Source organism: Emydura macquarii, unplaced genomic scaffold (assembly GCF_026122565.2).
Source record: "Emydura macquarii macquarii isolate MOO-44397 ecotype Brisbane River unplaced genomic scaffold, CSIRO-AGI_Emac_v2 contig_1043, whole genome shotgun sequence".
NCBI lineage: Eukaryota > Metazoa > Chordata > Testudines > Chelidae > Emydura > Emydura macquarii.
Genome location: NW_027131180.1, coordinates 14,160,478 through 14,174,865, shown reverse-complemented (window position 1 = coordinate 14,174,865; position 14,388 = coordinate 14,160,478). Strand labels below are relative to the sequence as shown.

Below are 14,388 nucleotides of genomic sequence, written 5' to 3'. Positions count from 1 at the left end.
TGGGAGAAGGGATTCTGGTCGGTGTACCCTGGCTCTTTCTGGCTGTCATCGTGGACACTCCAACTACTTGAAGATTTTACAAACACGGATATATAGATTAAATGCATTCTTTGGATCTATTTCTCCACTCGTGTACACTGGTGTGAATCAAGTGTAGCTTCATTGAAAGGCATGGAGTTACTTCATTGTAAACCAATATAAATGAGATGAAAATCAGGCCCTTTGTTACAAAATGCCGAGTGGTGAGTAGTTTTTGTTCAAAGCAGATCAGGAGATCATAGTTTGAATATTGTTACTGATTTTAAAGTTGCTTGAAAAACACAATCCCAATACAGACTTGAATAATTGTTTCTCTTTCCATCATGGTAATAACATATTGTAATTTTTTTTACCCCTTTAGCTTCCTTTCTGCCTCATTTCTCCTTGTACTGGACAACTAATGCGATGTCTGATGTACATTTGCCATTGTAACTGTCTGTTACTGTCAGGATGTACAATTAATTTAATACTTCTATCCTTTGTAGTCATTAAAATCTTCATTTAATACAAAGATTTTATACAAAAAATTGTTTTCTTGTAACACTTTTTCAGTAATGGGACTAATGAACTTGCTGTTGTTTTATCTGTATTTCCAAATGAATATAAAAAGTGAGGAACAAAGATAGCCATGATAAATCAACCTCAAAGAAAACCTGATGGGGTAACAGGAACAATTGTTCTAGATCGGCTATGTTGCTCTTTCACTCCTGAAAACAAAATGTGACTGAAGAGTGATTGAAAAATGTTTGCAACGGTTTGCTTTTTTTTTCTTACCGAGCAATTGTCTAGAGAAACAAAGCCATATGTTCCCTTCACCTGTTACATGTCTGACAAGAGAAAAGTCCTAATTGTGCAGAGGGAGGGATGATATGGAGGGAAAACACTTCTGTATGTGTTCCCCTATACAGTTGCCTCTGGCCTCTCCAAGGCCACTATGCAGGAGCTAATTTCCATGCAGCTCAGAAAAACTTGGCCAAATTGTGGGGAAGAAGTCATGGGACTTGCTGTTCTCTGTGGATATTCTCTTGTTAGTGAACTGGACTTTACAATGATGTCATCTGATACAATATCATCCTAAGTTACTGCTGCTCTGGGGAGCTGTTGACTCCCCTCCATGTTTTTCACACAAGTAAGCTTTGCCAGTATTGTGAAATGTTGATATCATTGATAACAACAGGAGAAGTTGTAGTGTAGTAAGGGCTCAGGCATTTTTATAACCATGTTGTCTAACCTTGCTCTGTGTTGTGTTAGATGACATTACAGCAAAAAAGTCTGAGTCCTGTCTACACTACGACTTGCACTCTTACTACCTCTGATGGAGCTACACCAACGGTGAATTATGGCTCCCAGTTTTCCTAGTTAGATTCAGGAAAGAAGAAGGAAGAAGTGAGTGCCTTTTGGGATATACCTCTGTGAGTCAGACTACCACTGCTGGCTGGAAGGCAAGAGCAATACAGAGCTTGTCCTCACTTAAAATGTAGGTCAAGTTAAACCCAGCCTTGTGGATTCATGTTAACTAATGGGATGTTAAACACAATTTTACATCCCGTGTAGACTCGTACAAGTTGTTATAACACGTCAGCTGGTTGTAGTTAAACGTATCAGATGGTCATGGAACTATACAATATTAAACACAGCAGTTCCTGTCTACATTGGTTGCAAAGTCTGTTTCATATCATGTTAGCTAATATGTCACCTCCCAAGTCCTGTTCTAATATGACCTAATTTTCCAGTGAAGACAAGCCCACAAAAGCAACAAGGAAATCCATATATTGCCTGAGATCTTCCCTGCATCTCCCCATAGGTCAGTGGATGAATGAAAAAATCCTAGCTACACACATATCCTGCTCGCTCCAGAAGTCAGAGTGGTTGCAGTTTTTTGAAAGTCCTGCAACTTTGGGGGCTGTGTTCCCCTTCTGTGCATTTTTACACAGGAAGAGAAGCATATGGCCCATAGTGAATAACATGTTTTTGCAGAGTGTTAATTGTGCTAAGTATGGCTTTCAAAACCTCACTTGGAATTTATTAAAGATTTTTAACATAATGTTGATAATAGTATAAAACCATCTCTTGTTGCTCATGACAGATGAAAGAACACATTCCTCCAGTTACAGAGAGGATTTTTGTACAGTTTCAAAATATTTTTATAATCTGGTGCTTTGAGATGATCAAATTAAGGACATTACTGCAAAAATAAAGTATATGGGAGGAAAGTTTACATTTCTGCTTATTTGTCTTGGACCTGATAGGGCTTTAATAATGGCAGGAGTCCATGCTGATGGAAAAAGCCATTTTCACTTCTGTATTTTCACACCTTTCTATAATTTTCTCTAGCTAATTTAGGATAAACTCTGCAGTATTTTCTCAGTTCTTTCTGAGTTGAAAACTATGGTATTAAAGGTATTTTGATAATGTAGTAGTATCATTTCACCACCCTATTGGTCAATACAAGTGTCCACGAGCAGTTAAATGGACTAGTGCAATTTCATAATAAGATTTCCCTGTGTTTAGCTAGTGTAGTATGGGACTGAGGCCATAACTGCAAAAGAGACTAAACAGGAAACTATTTTGCATAGAAATTAAAAAAGTAGAAATAATTTCTCACCATGAATGAATAGTGAAATGTATGTGAAAGTAGAACTTTGAATTGGTATCTCTGAGCCTACTTTTGATAGTGGCCTTCTGGCTTCCAAACCAACAACAGGATTTATGATGCTGGATCCATGGAAGTGTAAAGAAGCTTCCATGCTAATTCAATAATCACAAAAAGAATATTAGCATATTGGCATGTAAGCATTCCAAGATGCTTTGTGTCAATGTCCTCCAGACCCTTTCTTTCAAATGAAAGTTACCAAAATTGAAATATTCGATGCCAGAATATGCCCAGTGTTTCCTGAAGAATATACAGATCAGTAAAAGGTAAAGACATACTGAAAGGGATAGAGAAGGTACATGCATCTCAGAGATGTTCTTAGAACTTCAATCAGTAAAGGAATGGGTTAGTTTATTTGAGTGCAATAGGTGCTACATAAACACAAAATTTGCACAGCTCTCTGCAAAACATCATTGAAATTAGAGCTGAAGTGAAAACAGGTTTTTTCCCCCCAGGGAAAATGTTGACTTTTCAGCAAAAAATCAAACACCGAAATATTTCTACCAAAAACCAAAATAATCTGATTAGAAAAGGCTGCTGTGGGCCTTGTTCGAGTTGTGGTTTGGGTGCCTCACCTTCCCATTTTTTTTTCTATAGGCAGGGCTCCCGGATCAGAGAACATCCCCTGTGATACACCAAGGTCTTCTTCCATCATGTTGAAAGAAGGCAATGCATTATAAGAGTCTCAGGGTTGTGGTGCACTATGGGAACTGAAGTCTGGCAGGGGAGCGGAGCCCATAGAGGAGAATAGGGATATGAAGCAACTGAACTACAGTGCCCATAGGGCACTGTTTTGGCACATCAGAATCAAAATATTTGTTTTTTTGGCTAAAAATTCAGTTGTTGGCCAAAAATCACAATCTTTTTCATTTTAGGCTGCCCAGTTTTTTATTAAAAATTGAAATCTGCTCTGGAAAGCAGACTTTCTGCAAATAATAAAAAAAAAAATTGTTTAGTCAAAAATCCCCTTTTCTGTAGCCTAACAGTTTTGATGAAAAAGTTATTAACCAGCCATGTAGAACTCAAGGACAGAGAGCTGCTGCTTTTCTGGACTATGTTTTGAAAGTGCACTGAGCTTCCACAATACCCCAAAGAGGGTGTCTTGTTTACAAGGAAAAATTAAACTCCATGGACAGTAAGAGCTTTGTTTGTGCTCAGAGCCCTATTGCTACTACTTCGTGTGAGCTCTTGACTAAAACTTCATTTTTTTCTTTTTAATGTCAGTGAAAACTGTTGAATTATTAAAAGTGTTTACAAATTGCCCTGTAATTTTGGAAATGCAAAGAGCTGCGCGGGGGACCAGTGCATAGGCAGCAGAAAGTGAAAGCCACCCAGCTACATGTTATGATTCGAACTGTGCAACCTGCCAGATTGAACAAAGACGTAGGACTCTAACCCCTGATGGATGGTGCATGTGTGTGGTGGGGGGTCACATTGCCAAGCTTTTCTCCAGCGCTGGACGCTGAGCTCCCTGCAGAGAAGACAGGCTGAACTGCCGCCCTGATCCGGGGAACTGGAGCTTTAAGGGCAGCCCCCACTGGGGCGCGACCTGCTACAAGCCCAAGGGAGCCCAGCTCGCGGGGCTGCGGCGGAGGCTGGGCCGCCAGATCCAGACACACGAGGCAGCAAGCCCGCCCCAGAGTCGCAGGTGCAGTGAGCGCCCCGAGCCTGCAGGGGACAGCAGAGAGCAGGGACTCCCCAAGCCAGGCCCTGCTCTGGCGTCATGACGCCTCCCCCTGTGATGTCAGACGCAGGTCTCTAGGCAACAGAATCCCAAACAGCGCGTTCACGTTCCCTCGCCGGCTGGCAGCGCGTGGTGGGGGCGCGAGCGGCTGGGGTCCGGGCAGCAACACCAGCCCCGGGGCGGCGCCGGGCTCGCGACCGGCACGAACATGGCGCTACCGCTCCTGCCCGGGAACTCCTTCAACCGCAGCGTGAGTGGCAGCGGCGCCGCCGCCCCCCTCGCCCGTAGCCCGCCTGCACCCACCGCTCCTCATCGCCCCGCCCATGCCACCGCTCCCCTTGCACAGCCCCTGCCCCTGGCCACCCCGCACAGCCCCTCTGCGCCCCTTGCACAGCCCTTCCCTCGCACCTAGCCCTTTGCAACCCCACACAGTCCCTCCCCTGCGCATACCGCTCTGCGCATACCACCCTGCACCTAGCAGCGCCTGCACCAGAGCCCCTCGTATTTATAGCAGCCCTGCAAAGCCCCTTCACCTGCACCTAGCAACCCCCTTACAGCTCCTTCTCTTGTGCCTTCTATCTCCCACAGAGTTCCTACCTCCCCCGCCAGCCCCTGGCACCTAGCAACTGCACAAGCTCCTCCATCTGCACCACTGCTCCCACCCCCCAGTTCAGCCCTTCTGCACCACACAGCCCCTTTCCTGGCACCTGCCAGTCCCCCCCAGATATCCTCTCTAATCACCCCTCACCTTCCCAAAGACTCCTAGCTCCCTCCTGCTATTCCCTTTGCAACCCCTAGGTTCCCCTCTGTATGCTCCTCCAGGTATCTTCCCAACATACTGTCTAATCTACCAGGCAAGTCTGGTGCCTTCATTTTCACATGTGTGGGGAAAATAAGGATAGTGATACTTGGCTCCTTTTGTAAAGGCTTTTGAGACCTATAGATGAAAAGTGCCATGAAAGAGCAAGTGTTGCTCCCCTTCAACATATGTCCCAACCGTTCACTAACAGACCCCAAGTTCCCCCTGATATTCCTCCACAATATACCCCTCTTCAGCATATCTGCCATTATCACTTCCCGTATGCTCTCTCAATATATACAAGTATAGCTCTTGATTGAACTCAAGATGTGATTGCTTCAGGGCTATTTTTTATCTTATATTTATCATGTTCATAGAATCCATACATTTGAAATGATTGTGCTTATCCCAGGGGAGAAGGGAGGGTAGGTCCAATTTTCAGAGGATTGTTCAAAAATGTCGATTGCTGACATCAGGCGTTGACAATAGTTGATGAACTGTTGCTATGACCATGGTCTAGCAGCAGTGTAGATGAGGACAAACACAACTTGTCTTTGTCTATACTTGCAGCTCAACCATGTTCTGTACTGTTTCAGCTGTATCTGTTGCTGACAACCATTGTCAGCAATAGGTATTTTTCTCTCGTGTATATGAGACTTTGCTTCCAATACACTTATTCTCTCTCGCCTTGTCTGCACTGGGGAATTATATAGTGTGTAATTAAAATATTACTCTTTGCCCGCATGTAAGTGGTATTTTACATTGTCCACACTATCAATATTTCACTTGCACTTATCTGTGCATCCACACAGAGCTGTAAAGTAGCACGTTGCCGTCTTGGGTCAGTGATGGGAGGACTAATTGTCTTGTGCAAACTCTTTTGTTAGTGCTTCTCGTGTTCATGCACACTGTAATATTGCAAACTAGCATTGACTAAGAACAATTTAAGACTTGCTTTCAGTAGGGCAAACAGAAAAGATATAAAGCATGCCTTTAAAGCATTTGTAGCAAATCTAAGTAGATTTTTGGAGGGGCAACTGACCTCTAGTGCACCAGAAAATCTCCAATATAGAATCATAGGACTGGAAGGGACCTCGAGAGGTCATCTAGTCCAGTCCCCTGCACTTATGGCTCACTTATAGGTAAGTCGTGAACTCGTGGGTGCTGTCTTCTGCCTCCATGGAAATAAATGGCAAGCCCCCATTGAATTATTTGGCAGCAGGATTGGGCTCTACAGTAGTTGTCACAAGCAGGCTTAACTTAAATTCTGGAGTTTGCCACCTTCTCATTACACATTTATTGAAATAAGCAAATGTAAAATATTGTTACATATATAAAATTCCTTCTTTTTGAGGGCTTAAGTTAGAAATTGACATACTTAGCAAGAAAGGAGGAAGTAAGTAATTAAACAGTAGGTTTTAGGACAGTTTGAACTCCCCTTATTTATGTATCAAAGAAAAATACACTGTTTCTAAAAAACAACAAACAAACCCCAAATCAAAACCAGGACATTTCAGGGATAAACAAAATTAAGAATAATAATACATCATTCATAGCTGACAACAGCATTATTTATATAATGTCATAAGTATTCATGGCTGTTTGTAAATGTGTAAAAGGATGAGGTTCTTACCACGAGTTGTAAAATCAAAGAAAATAGAGTTTAGGTAGCCACCATTTTTTCAAATTTGTCCATACAGGATGGAGAATTTTAAATAATAAATTTGCTGAATAGCACAAATATTATCAAATATTTTTGAATATCAGTACATAGATACTCTAAAGTGAGTGTGCCAAAATGAAGTTAAGGATCAGAGGGTAAAAGGAGAGTTAAATCCTCATGAGAATATTCCACTCAGTCATGTGGCCTCATTCACCTATTCTGTAATCATTCTTCAGATATTTTGGATGCTGGTTGTTATTGCTCAAGCTTGTGCTGTTCTCAGTGCCCTTTCCTTGGAGAAGACTAGGGGAAGTGGCCGGTTGGTGGTGGGCAGGGAGAAATCTCACTCTAAAATGTTTAAGAGCCACTTTATCTCAGCTGCTACAGTTGTGAGCCTACTGTGTTTAATTTTGTAATGATCTGGTTGGTGTATATGTGATTCCTCAGATACTCTGGTGATGGGTGCATTAGAAATACCTACATAGATGTGTATCATTGCTATCCACTGGATTGAAGCAGAACTGCTCAATTATATGCTATAAGACCTACTTTCTAATAGTAGAGCTCCTTTTGGCTTAATTGGTAGAGGTCTATGTTTTTGGGGAGAAATGTGAGGAGTTCTCTCTATTGCTGTAGTGAAGTTCTGAACAGATTTTGCGAACCATGAAGGTTCTACTTGATCACAGATTTGATACAGTATTTGGCTGTACGTACTAGAGGTCTAGATAACTGCATATATATGGGGAGTGTATGTGTGTGTATAATATATGCATATAGTTAGTAATCATATGTGTGTTTGGGTGTGTATGTACATCTATATAGTCCAGGGAGATCTAATTATATGTGTTACTTTCAAAAATCAAGTCAAAGTTAGTACAAAGTACAGGGAAACACAGCAGAGCTGGATTGTACTGTGTCACAGTGCTGAGGTGGTCTTCCATTGCTGTGCGTGCTGTAGTGTAGTAGCGACGCTCAATCTTTGTTGAGAGGCAGTTCTATGCACTGCTTCAGATGTTGGCTGTCAAGCTTAATTTTGAATTCACATCGTTTCACAAATCAGGGGTCCAGAGAGACCATATTCAGAGTAACAGAATGGTTTACCTTCTCTATCTTCACCATGAAAGCAACCGATGCAGAGCAGCAGCGCAGATGTTCTGGATGTTTGTGGAGGTTGCTGCTTTCATAAAGCATGCTGGAAAAAACACACACAAACCCAGTGTCTGTTACTACTCTACAAGCACTACCACCAGTGCCTCATCTTTTTCAAGGAAATCTAGTTGCAGCATTAGCACCTCCAAAGCAAGAAGTATTAGTGATCTGGTTATTGCTGCTCCTCTTAGCTCTTGGCTTATTTTTTTTCTGCAGTTAATTCCACCATTGCTCTTCCTGTTGCTGTTATATCACCACTAAATACAATCACCATTCTCTTCTGTTGCCACTGCTACTAATATGCCAATTACTGTGCCTATGTGAAGGGCAAGAAGAAGGGTAGATGGAGAGGTGAAGGTACCCGTTTTATTTGATATGTACATGCCTAATCAGGATATTTGCCTAACTGGGATTTCTCTCTGGGTCCTGGTTGAGCTTTGTGATAGTTTATGGCAATGGCTCTAGCTCAGTGGGGATGATGATTTAAATTGGGGCTTATAAAGTGATTTCATGATGCTGAGGCCTTTGTATATGTTTCAGTCTCATTCTAGTTCTGAATGTGTCAAAATTTATCTACCAGCAGCACTGTCTTTCCTTAGCCATGATACATGCAGAAAGGTTTCATCTCCGCTTGATATCAGCTATACACCATAGACTGCTAAGATGGACATCTCACAGCTGGCACAGGGTAGGCAGCAGGCTCTGTCCCTATCCTACTGCCAACTCGGCAGCTTCCCAGAAAACAGTATTACTTTTGAAATGGCTTATTCTGTTAGATGGCCATTCTACTTAATTGGGACCAAAGTCTAACTGCTTGGGCATCCCAATTAACTAGACTCAAGAATTCTATATCAAGATATTTGGCACCTTATAAGTACCTAAAAGGGATTTTACTGTATTCTGCCCTCATGCCCCCTTTTCACTGGATGAAACAGTAGAAATAACAGAAACAGTGCCAGTTTTGATATTCCATTTGCTGCAGAGGTGAGGATGATTTCTGGTGGAAATGCCTTCTGATCCATCAGAAGTTTGGAAAATTCACTACTTGCAAAGGGAAAAGGAAGGAACTCTTCCCTCCCCCACCCCCGCCTTTTTTTTTTCTTTTAAGGCGTTTATCATGCTCCCTTGAAAAACAGGGGAGAATATATTGTTCAGTTCCGTTTTCCTGATCCTGCCCCTGTAGCCAGGATTAAAGCACCAATGGTGTTCGTAGTAGTAGTTACAGCTACAGGACAAGCAAGCACAGCTTCAGGAGCAGTCTCAAAGGCCAACTAGCATTGCTATTGTTAGTGTGGTGGTTGATTTTTAATCCATGTAGAATGGCAGCATTTTCAGCTTCATATCATCAGTGCCCCACAAGCTGTGGGCATTCATTTTAGGGATGTTATTTGTTGGGACAAAAAATTGTGAAGCCTGACAACTATGATCCATCTGTTGAATCATCTCTGTAATGGATGTCCCAGTTTCGTGCATGAGAGCTATGCCCAAGTACAGCAAAAAGAATGCACGAGCTGTTTTGAGTCCAGAATGGGTAAGGAAAGTGGTGCGGTGGCATGCCTGGCACTGTCTCTCTCTTCCTCCCCTGCCATCCCGCTCTCCTGCTGTTAGTACTGTCTCATGTGCCTCCACTCGTAAAAGGTAACAATACCATCACTCCTATTCTCTGTTCTCTTCTTCACCGGAACTAAGGGCAAAGAAACCCCAACCTAAATCAGTGGTAGCAGCATGAGTAACTATTACTGTTCAGTCATGCAGTGCTTTAATACCATGTCCAAGCACAGTTCCTCTCGCCCCACCGTGCAGCAGATCACAAGCTGAGATGATGACCGTGGGCATGCAGCCTTTTTAAATTAATGGGTGGAGGGGAAGAATGCTGGCTTTTTGCTGACCAATGGAGTTTTGTTCCAAAAGTTTGAGAGCCCTTTGAGATGCACCTTTTTTCAAGCAGTTCTGTCTGGTACTTCTCAGAAGATCTGAAAGTGAGTTTACAGACCTTTGAAGAAGGTGGCTGTGGGGGGCAGGTCTCATCTTCTGTGCCACTAATATTTGGAACAGGTCAAATTCCATGCATGCCTTTCTGACTTCAACAGCTTATTGGAATTGCCCTCAACTATTGTTACCACAACAATTGCTGCCTCATGCATTCTCTGCTATTTCTCCCAGTATTGCCAACCTCAAGAGATCAAAAATCATGAGTCAGCCCCCGGAAAATCAGGAGATTTTAAAAAAATTACATTGTGTAGGGAGTATTTTGGGCTGTATTTTGATTTTTGAGCTCCCCCTGCCCATCCTCAGTGTTTGTGTGATAGCTAGGGTTGCCACTCTCCCAAATGTTTTGGGTAAGGTGATTTTGGCCCCTGCTGCAGGAGCTTTCACGCCCACATCTGCATGTCCCCTACCCACCAATTGATTCTGTCCCCCAGCCACCTCACCCTCCACCATTCAAGCCCCCTCCCCCCCAGCCTCACCTCTGACCCTTCTCTTCATTCCTCTTTTCCAGGCCTGCTGGGGGACTGTAGTGGGGTCTCCTCTCTCTCTTCCAGGCTGTGGGGGCAGCTCCAGAGTCTCTTCCCATCCCTCTGCCCCTTCCCAGGCCAGGTGCTGCAGGGAAAGGGGGAGGCATGGTCCTGTCCGTGTTTCTCACAAGAGGGAGGAGGGAGCAGAGCTGCACTGAGCTGCTGGACACTTTGTTCCCTCCTTCCTTTGACCCACCTTTGAGGACAAGGAGTGGAGGGGTGAGACTCTGCTGGCTTCCTGCAGGGCTGCACTTCACCACAAGGGAACTCGGGCATCTCATGTATCCCAAGACGAGCTCCAAAACCCACTGAATGAAATCCAGTCACTTGCAAAAAAAACCAAAAAAACCAAAAAAACCAACCCCAAAAACAAACTATGAGCGTTGGCAACACCCTTCTCCAGTCAGTGCCTCCAGAACTAGTGCATCATTGTTCCTTAATGTGATTCTCCTCAACAAATACCACACATCCCTAAACATATTGGATAGTCTGCAGGAAGTCTTGGCTGGTACGTGGCTAGAAAACGGTCAACTTAAATTTGGCTTCTTTGTTATAGCCATAAGCTCTAACGTGGCGAGAAAAATTACGAATAGATATTGTGGCAACTTCTGTGGCTTTGCTCACCTTTCAGTTTCCTGGTTATCCATTATTTCCAGAAAGAACCTGAAGGTCAGAGTGATGTCACTGCCAAAGTGTACAACAAAGGTATTCATTTCCAGTGTTTGGTCAAAGCAACCAAACAAACTATATGTGTATAGAGACCCTTTCTTTCTTTCTTTCTTTCTTTCTTTCTTTCTTTCTTTCTTTCTTTTAATAATTAATTAATTAATTAATTAAAGGGACTTACCTTTAACATACACACTGTTTGAAAAGTTTATTGGATGCAGAACCTTTTTAGGGTTGTTTGCTTCTAATAGTGATTCTGTGTATAATCATTTTAAGCGTTCTTCATATACAACCCTATAAGGTCTTGCAGCAGATAGTGGAAGTTTCTTGATGGAATTTAATTATTGGGCCATTTGGTTTTCATATAAAAAGTTACATTTCCAGAAGAATTCCTATGGGTGCAAGTCTTAATCACTTAAATTAACAATTTAAGACATGACTAACCAAAATAAAAAACAGAACAACAGGAAGATTGTCTCAGGACAGGCTTGAGATATACAACACCTCACTCTGGGAGTTGTTTTCCTTTACCTAGATAAAATGCTTCCCTTAATTGTTGGCCAGGCTTTTGACAATGCCCTTTTCTCCCCAGCTATTGCCTCAGTAACAGAAGGAGAAAAAATAAGAAATATTAGATATGCCAAAAATGGTGCTGCTCTGTAGAGCTTTTTGGTATAAATCAGCCATTTCTGCCTGCAAATTTCCCTTTTTAAATTAATCTTTATTGTATTTATTTCCCATTTGAACTCAAATGTAGAAAGCTTTCTCCTGCTCTGCCTCTTCCCCACCACCTTTTCCAGTTTGGCGAGGTGCTAAGGTAATAAAATGAGGAAACAGAACAAGAGAGCAGTTGATCAGTGTCAGAAAAAGATGGAGAACAAAAATAGGAACCCCCTCTCACCCCAAATCTTTTACACAGAAATTGCCGTACTGGATCAGACCTGTGGTCCACCTAGTCTAGTGTCCCTTCTCTGAAGGTAGCTGGCATCAGATGCTTCAGAAGAAGGTGCATTGTGCTATAAAGTAGTACTCCTTTAGTTGTTTTCATTATGCATCCTTGACACGCTCCTCATACTCCTAAATAACACTTCACTTCTCCCAAAACACATGGGTGTAAATTTCTATTGCCAGAGGCAGGGAAAGAACAGCAAGGAGAGCTCTATTCACCCTTCTACAGGCATAGGTACAGCTGCATGCAAAAAGATGAGGGAGAACCAGTGAAGTAATTTTTGTCCAAAAGTTGGAGGGAACCAGGATGTGGTTCCACAGATGAGCTCAATGCCCCCTCTTCCCAAATCCCCTCACTAGTACTATGTCCTACATTTACAGTATAAAAGTGCATGTGTGCGTGCTTGTGAGATCAAATGTATCAAGGATGCAAATATAACACAAACATCCTTATCTGTAAGACAGACATTGAAAATTGGCCATCTGGATTGATTCACTTGACTGGCAGCATTCTGGTTATTATATAATATATTTTTAGAATCACCATTTATGTTAAAATTAATTTGAAAGAAGTTTTTAAGCTGTTGATTTAAATGCATTGGTTTATGGTTATTTAGTAATCACTTATTCTCTTTCTTCCAATCTGTGTACAGCTAGGGAAAGAAAAGTTCCATAAGTCTCAGCACTGGGGTTACTGCAATAAAATTGCTATGTTGGTGGGAGAAGATAAACCTGGAATAGGAGGTGAACCTCTGCGTGGACAAAAGCTGAAACCTACATATAGTGTGTTTCCTAGAGGTGTGGGAAGTGATGCTCCTTCATGGGTAGCATTTGATAAACAGGTATGTAGAAGTCTGTCTCTGTTAGGAAAGTGTTTTTACAAATGGATAATTTGTGCCAAAAAAGGTATAAGACCTAGTTAAACAAAAAACCTTTCTAAACAAAAAGAAAATATTTTCTCTGCAGCAATGGGTAACATTTATTTTTCAATAGTATTAAGTATAGCTGAATTGATCAATATGTTAACTACAATTTTCTAAATAGTCCACCACAAAGCTCCTAACTGGAGGATGAGAGGGTATATTGTGATTTCTGCGGGACATAAAGTACAAGGATGGACAATGTTATATTTCTTTTTGGTGAAATATATTGGGACCAAGAAATTATCTGGTAACCTAAAAAAATATCAGTGGAGCTCATATATGAAGAGTTACAAGATGTAATTGATAACATATCCCTGTTCCGCAGTGAGCTGTGCATGGGCTCGGGCTCACTGGCACAGGATTGGGGTTCTGAGCTCTGATTCTACCAAGTAATCCACCTATCCAGACCTTTATGCCTGTGCAAGCCCCATTGATTTCCCTAGGACTCCAGATGGGTGTAAGGGTCTAGCTGGATTGATCCCTTTGTAGGATTTGGGATTTAAACTATTATTGTTTTTGTTTGGTAATGGAGTAGTGACATCCTTCAAATTAGCAAGTTATCAAAGAACTGTAATATTTGACCATGTTACAAAAATCAAGCTATCACTATATTTGATGTTTAAAGTTGTTTTAGGTTCTAGTGACAAAGGTCATTTTGCAGCATTTTGCCTCTTTTTAAAACAAACTGCACAGAAATATTGTGTGATACAATTCTTGTGGCGGTTAAGTATTAGGAGGAATTTCTAATCTCTCAATTTCTGCTTTAAAATAAGTCATACAAGTAACTGCAGTTCAAACACACATTCATCTTTTTGGTTAGCCAGCATCAGTTATAAATGCATGCTGGGCCTGATCCTGCAACCAGTACAAAAGCAACTTTACTCACATTAGCTGTTCCTTTGAAGTCAGTAGCACTGCTCACAAGTAAATGCACTAATGTGTGTAAGCACTTATTGATCCTTTGATTTGTGAAAGTACTAAGGCCTCAATCAATCCTGCAAACACTTATGCACATGCTTAACTTTGTACATGTGAGTAGTCCAAATGGTTTCACTGGTACTACAAATGTATGTACATGCATGCAGGATTGAGACCCACGTTTATGAAATAAGATTGTAAATCATATTATTGCACTGTAGCTCACATGCACGGTTAACACTACACCATTTTCAGGTTTGTGGTTCAACAAACTAGATAAACTATTTAAATTTTTACTTTTACTTTTTTGTTTTAAAATGTATTCTGCTTTTACCCATTTCTTCTCCTTTTGTAGCTTTCCTCAAGATCTAATAATAGAATTAAAATTGGAAGAAGGGAATGTATAGTACCTCATTTAACCAATTAATAG

The 14,388-nt window shown here is 41.7% G+C and overlaps 1 protein-coding gene across 2 annotated transcripts in view; it reads left to right on the top strand.

Annotated features, from left to right (window-relative positions):
- Window positions 1-4,477: 4,477 nt before the first annotated feature.
- EFHC2 (EF-hand domain containing 2) overlaps window positions 4,478-14,388 on the top strand; it is a 76,869-nt gene continuing 66,958 nt past the window's right edge. For both annotated transcript variants that reach the window (XM_067545315.1, XM_067545314.1), the window contains exons 1-2: window positions 4,478-4,626; window positions 12,771-12,959. In XM_067545315.1, the coding sequence (XP_067401416.1) occupies window positions 4,585-4,626; window positions 12,771-12,959 (231 nt within the window). In that variant the 5' untranslated portion in view covers window positions 4,478-4,584. The remainder of the gene's footprint in view (window positions 4,627-12,770; window positions 12,960-14,388) is intronic.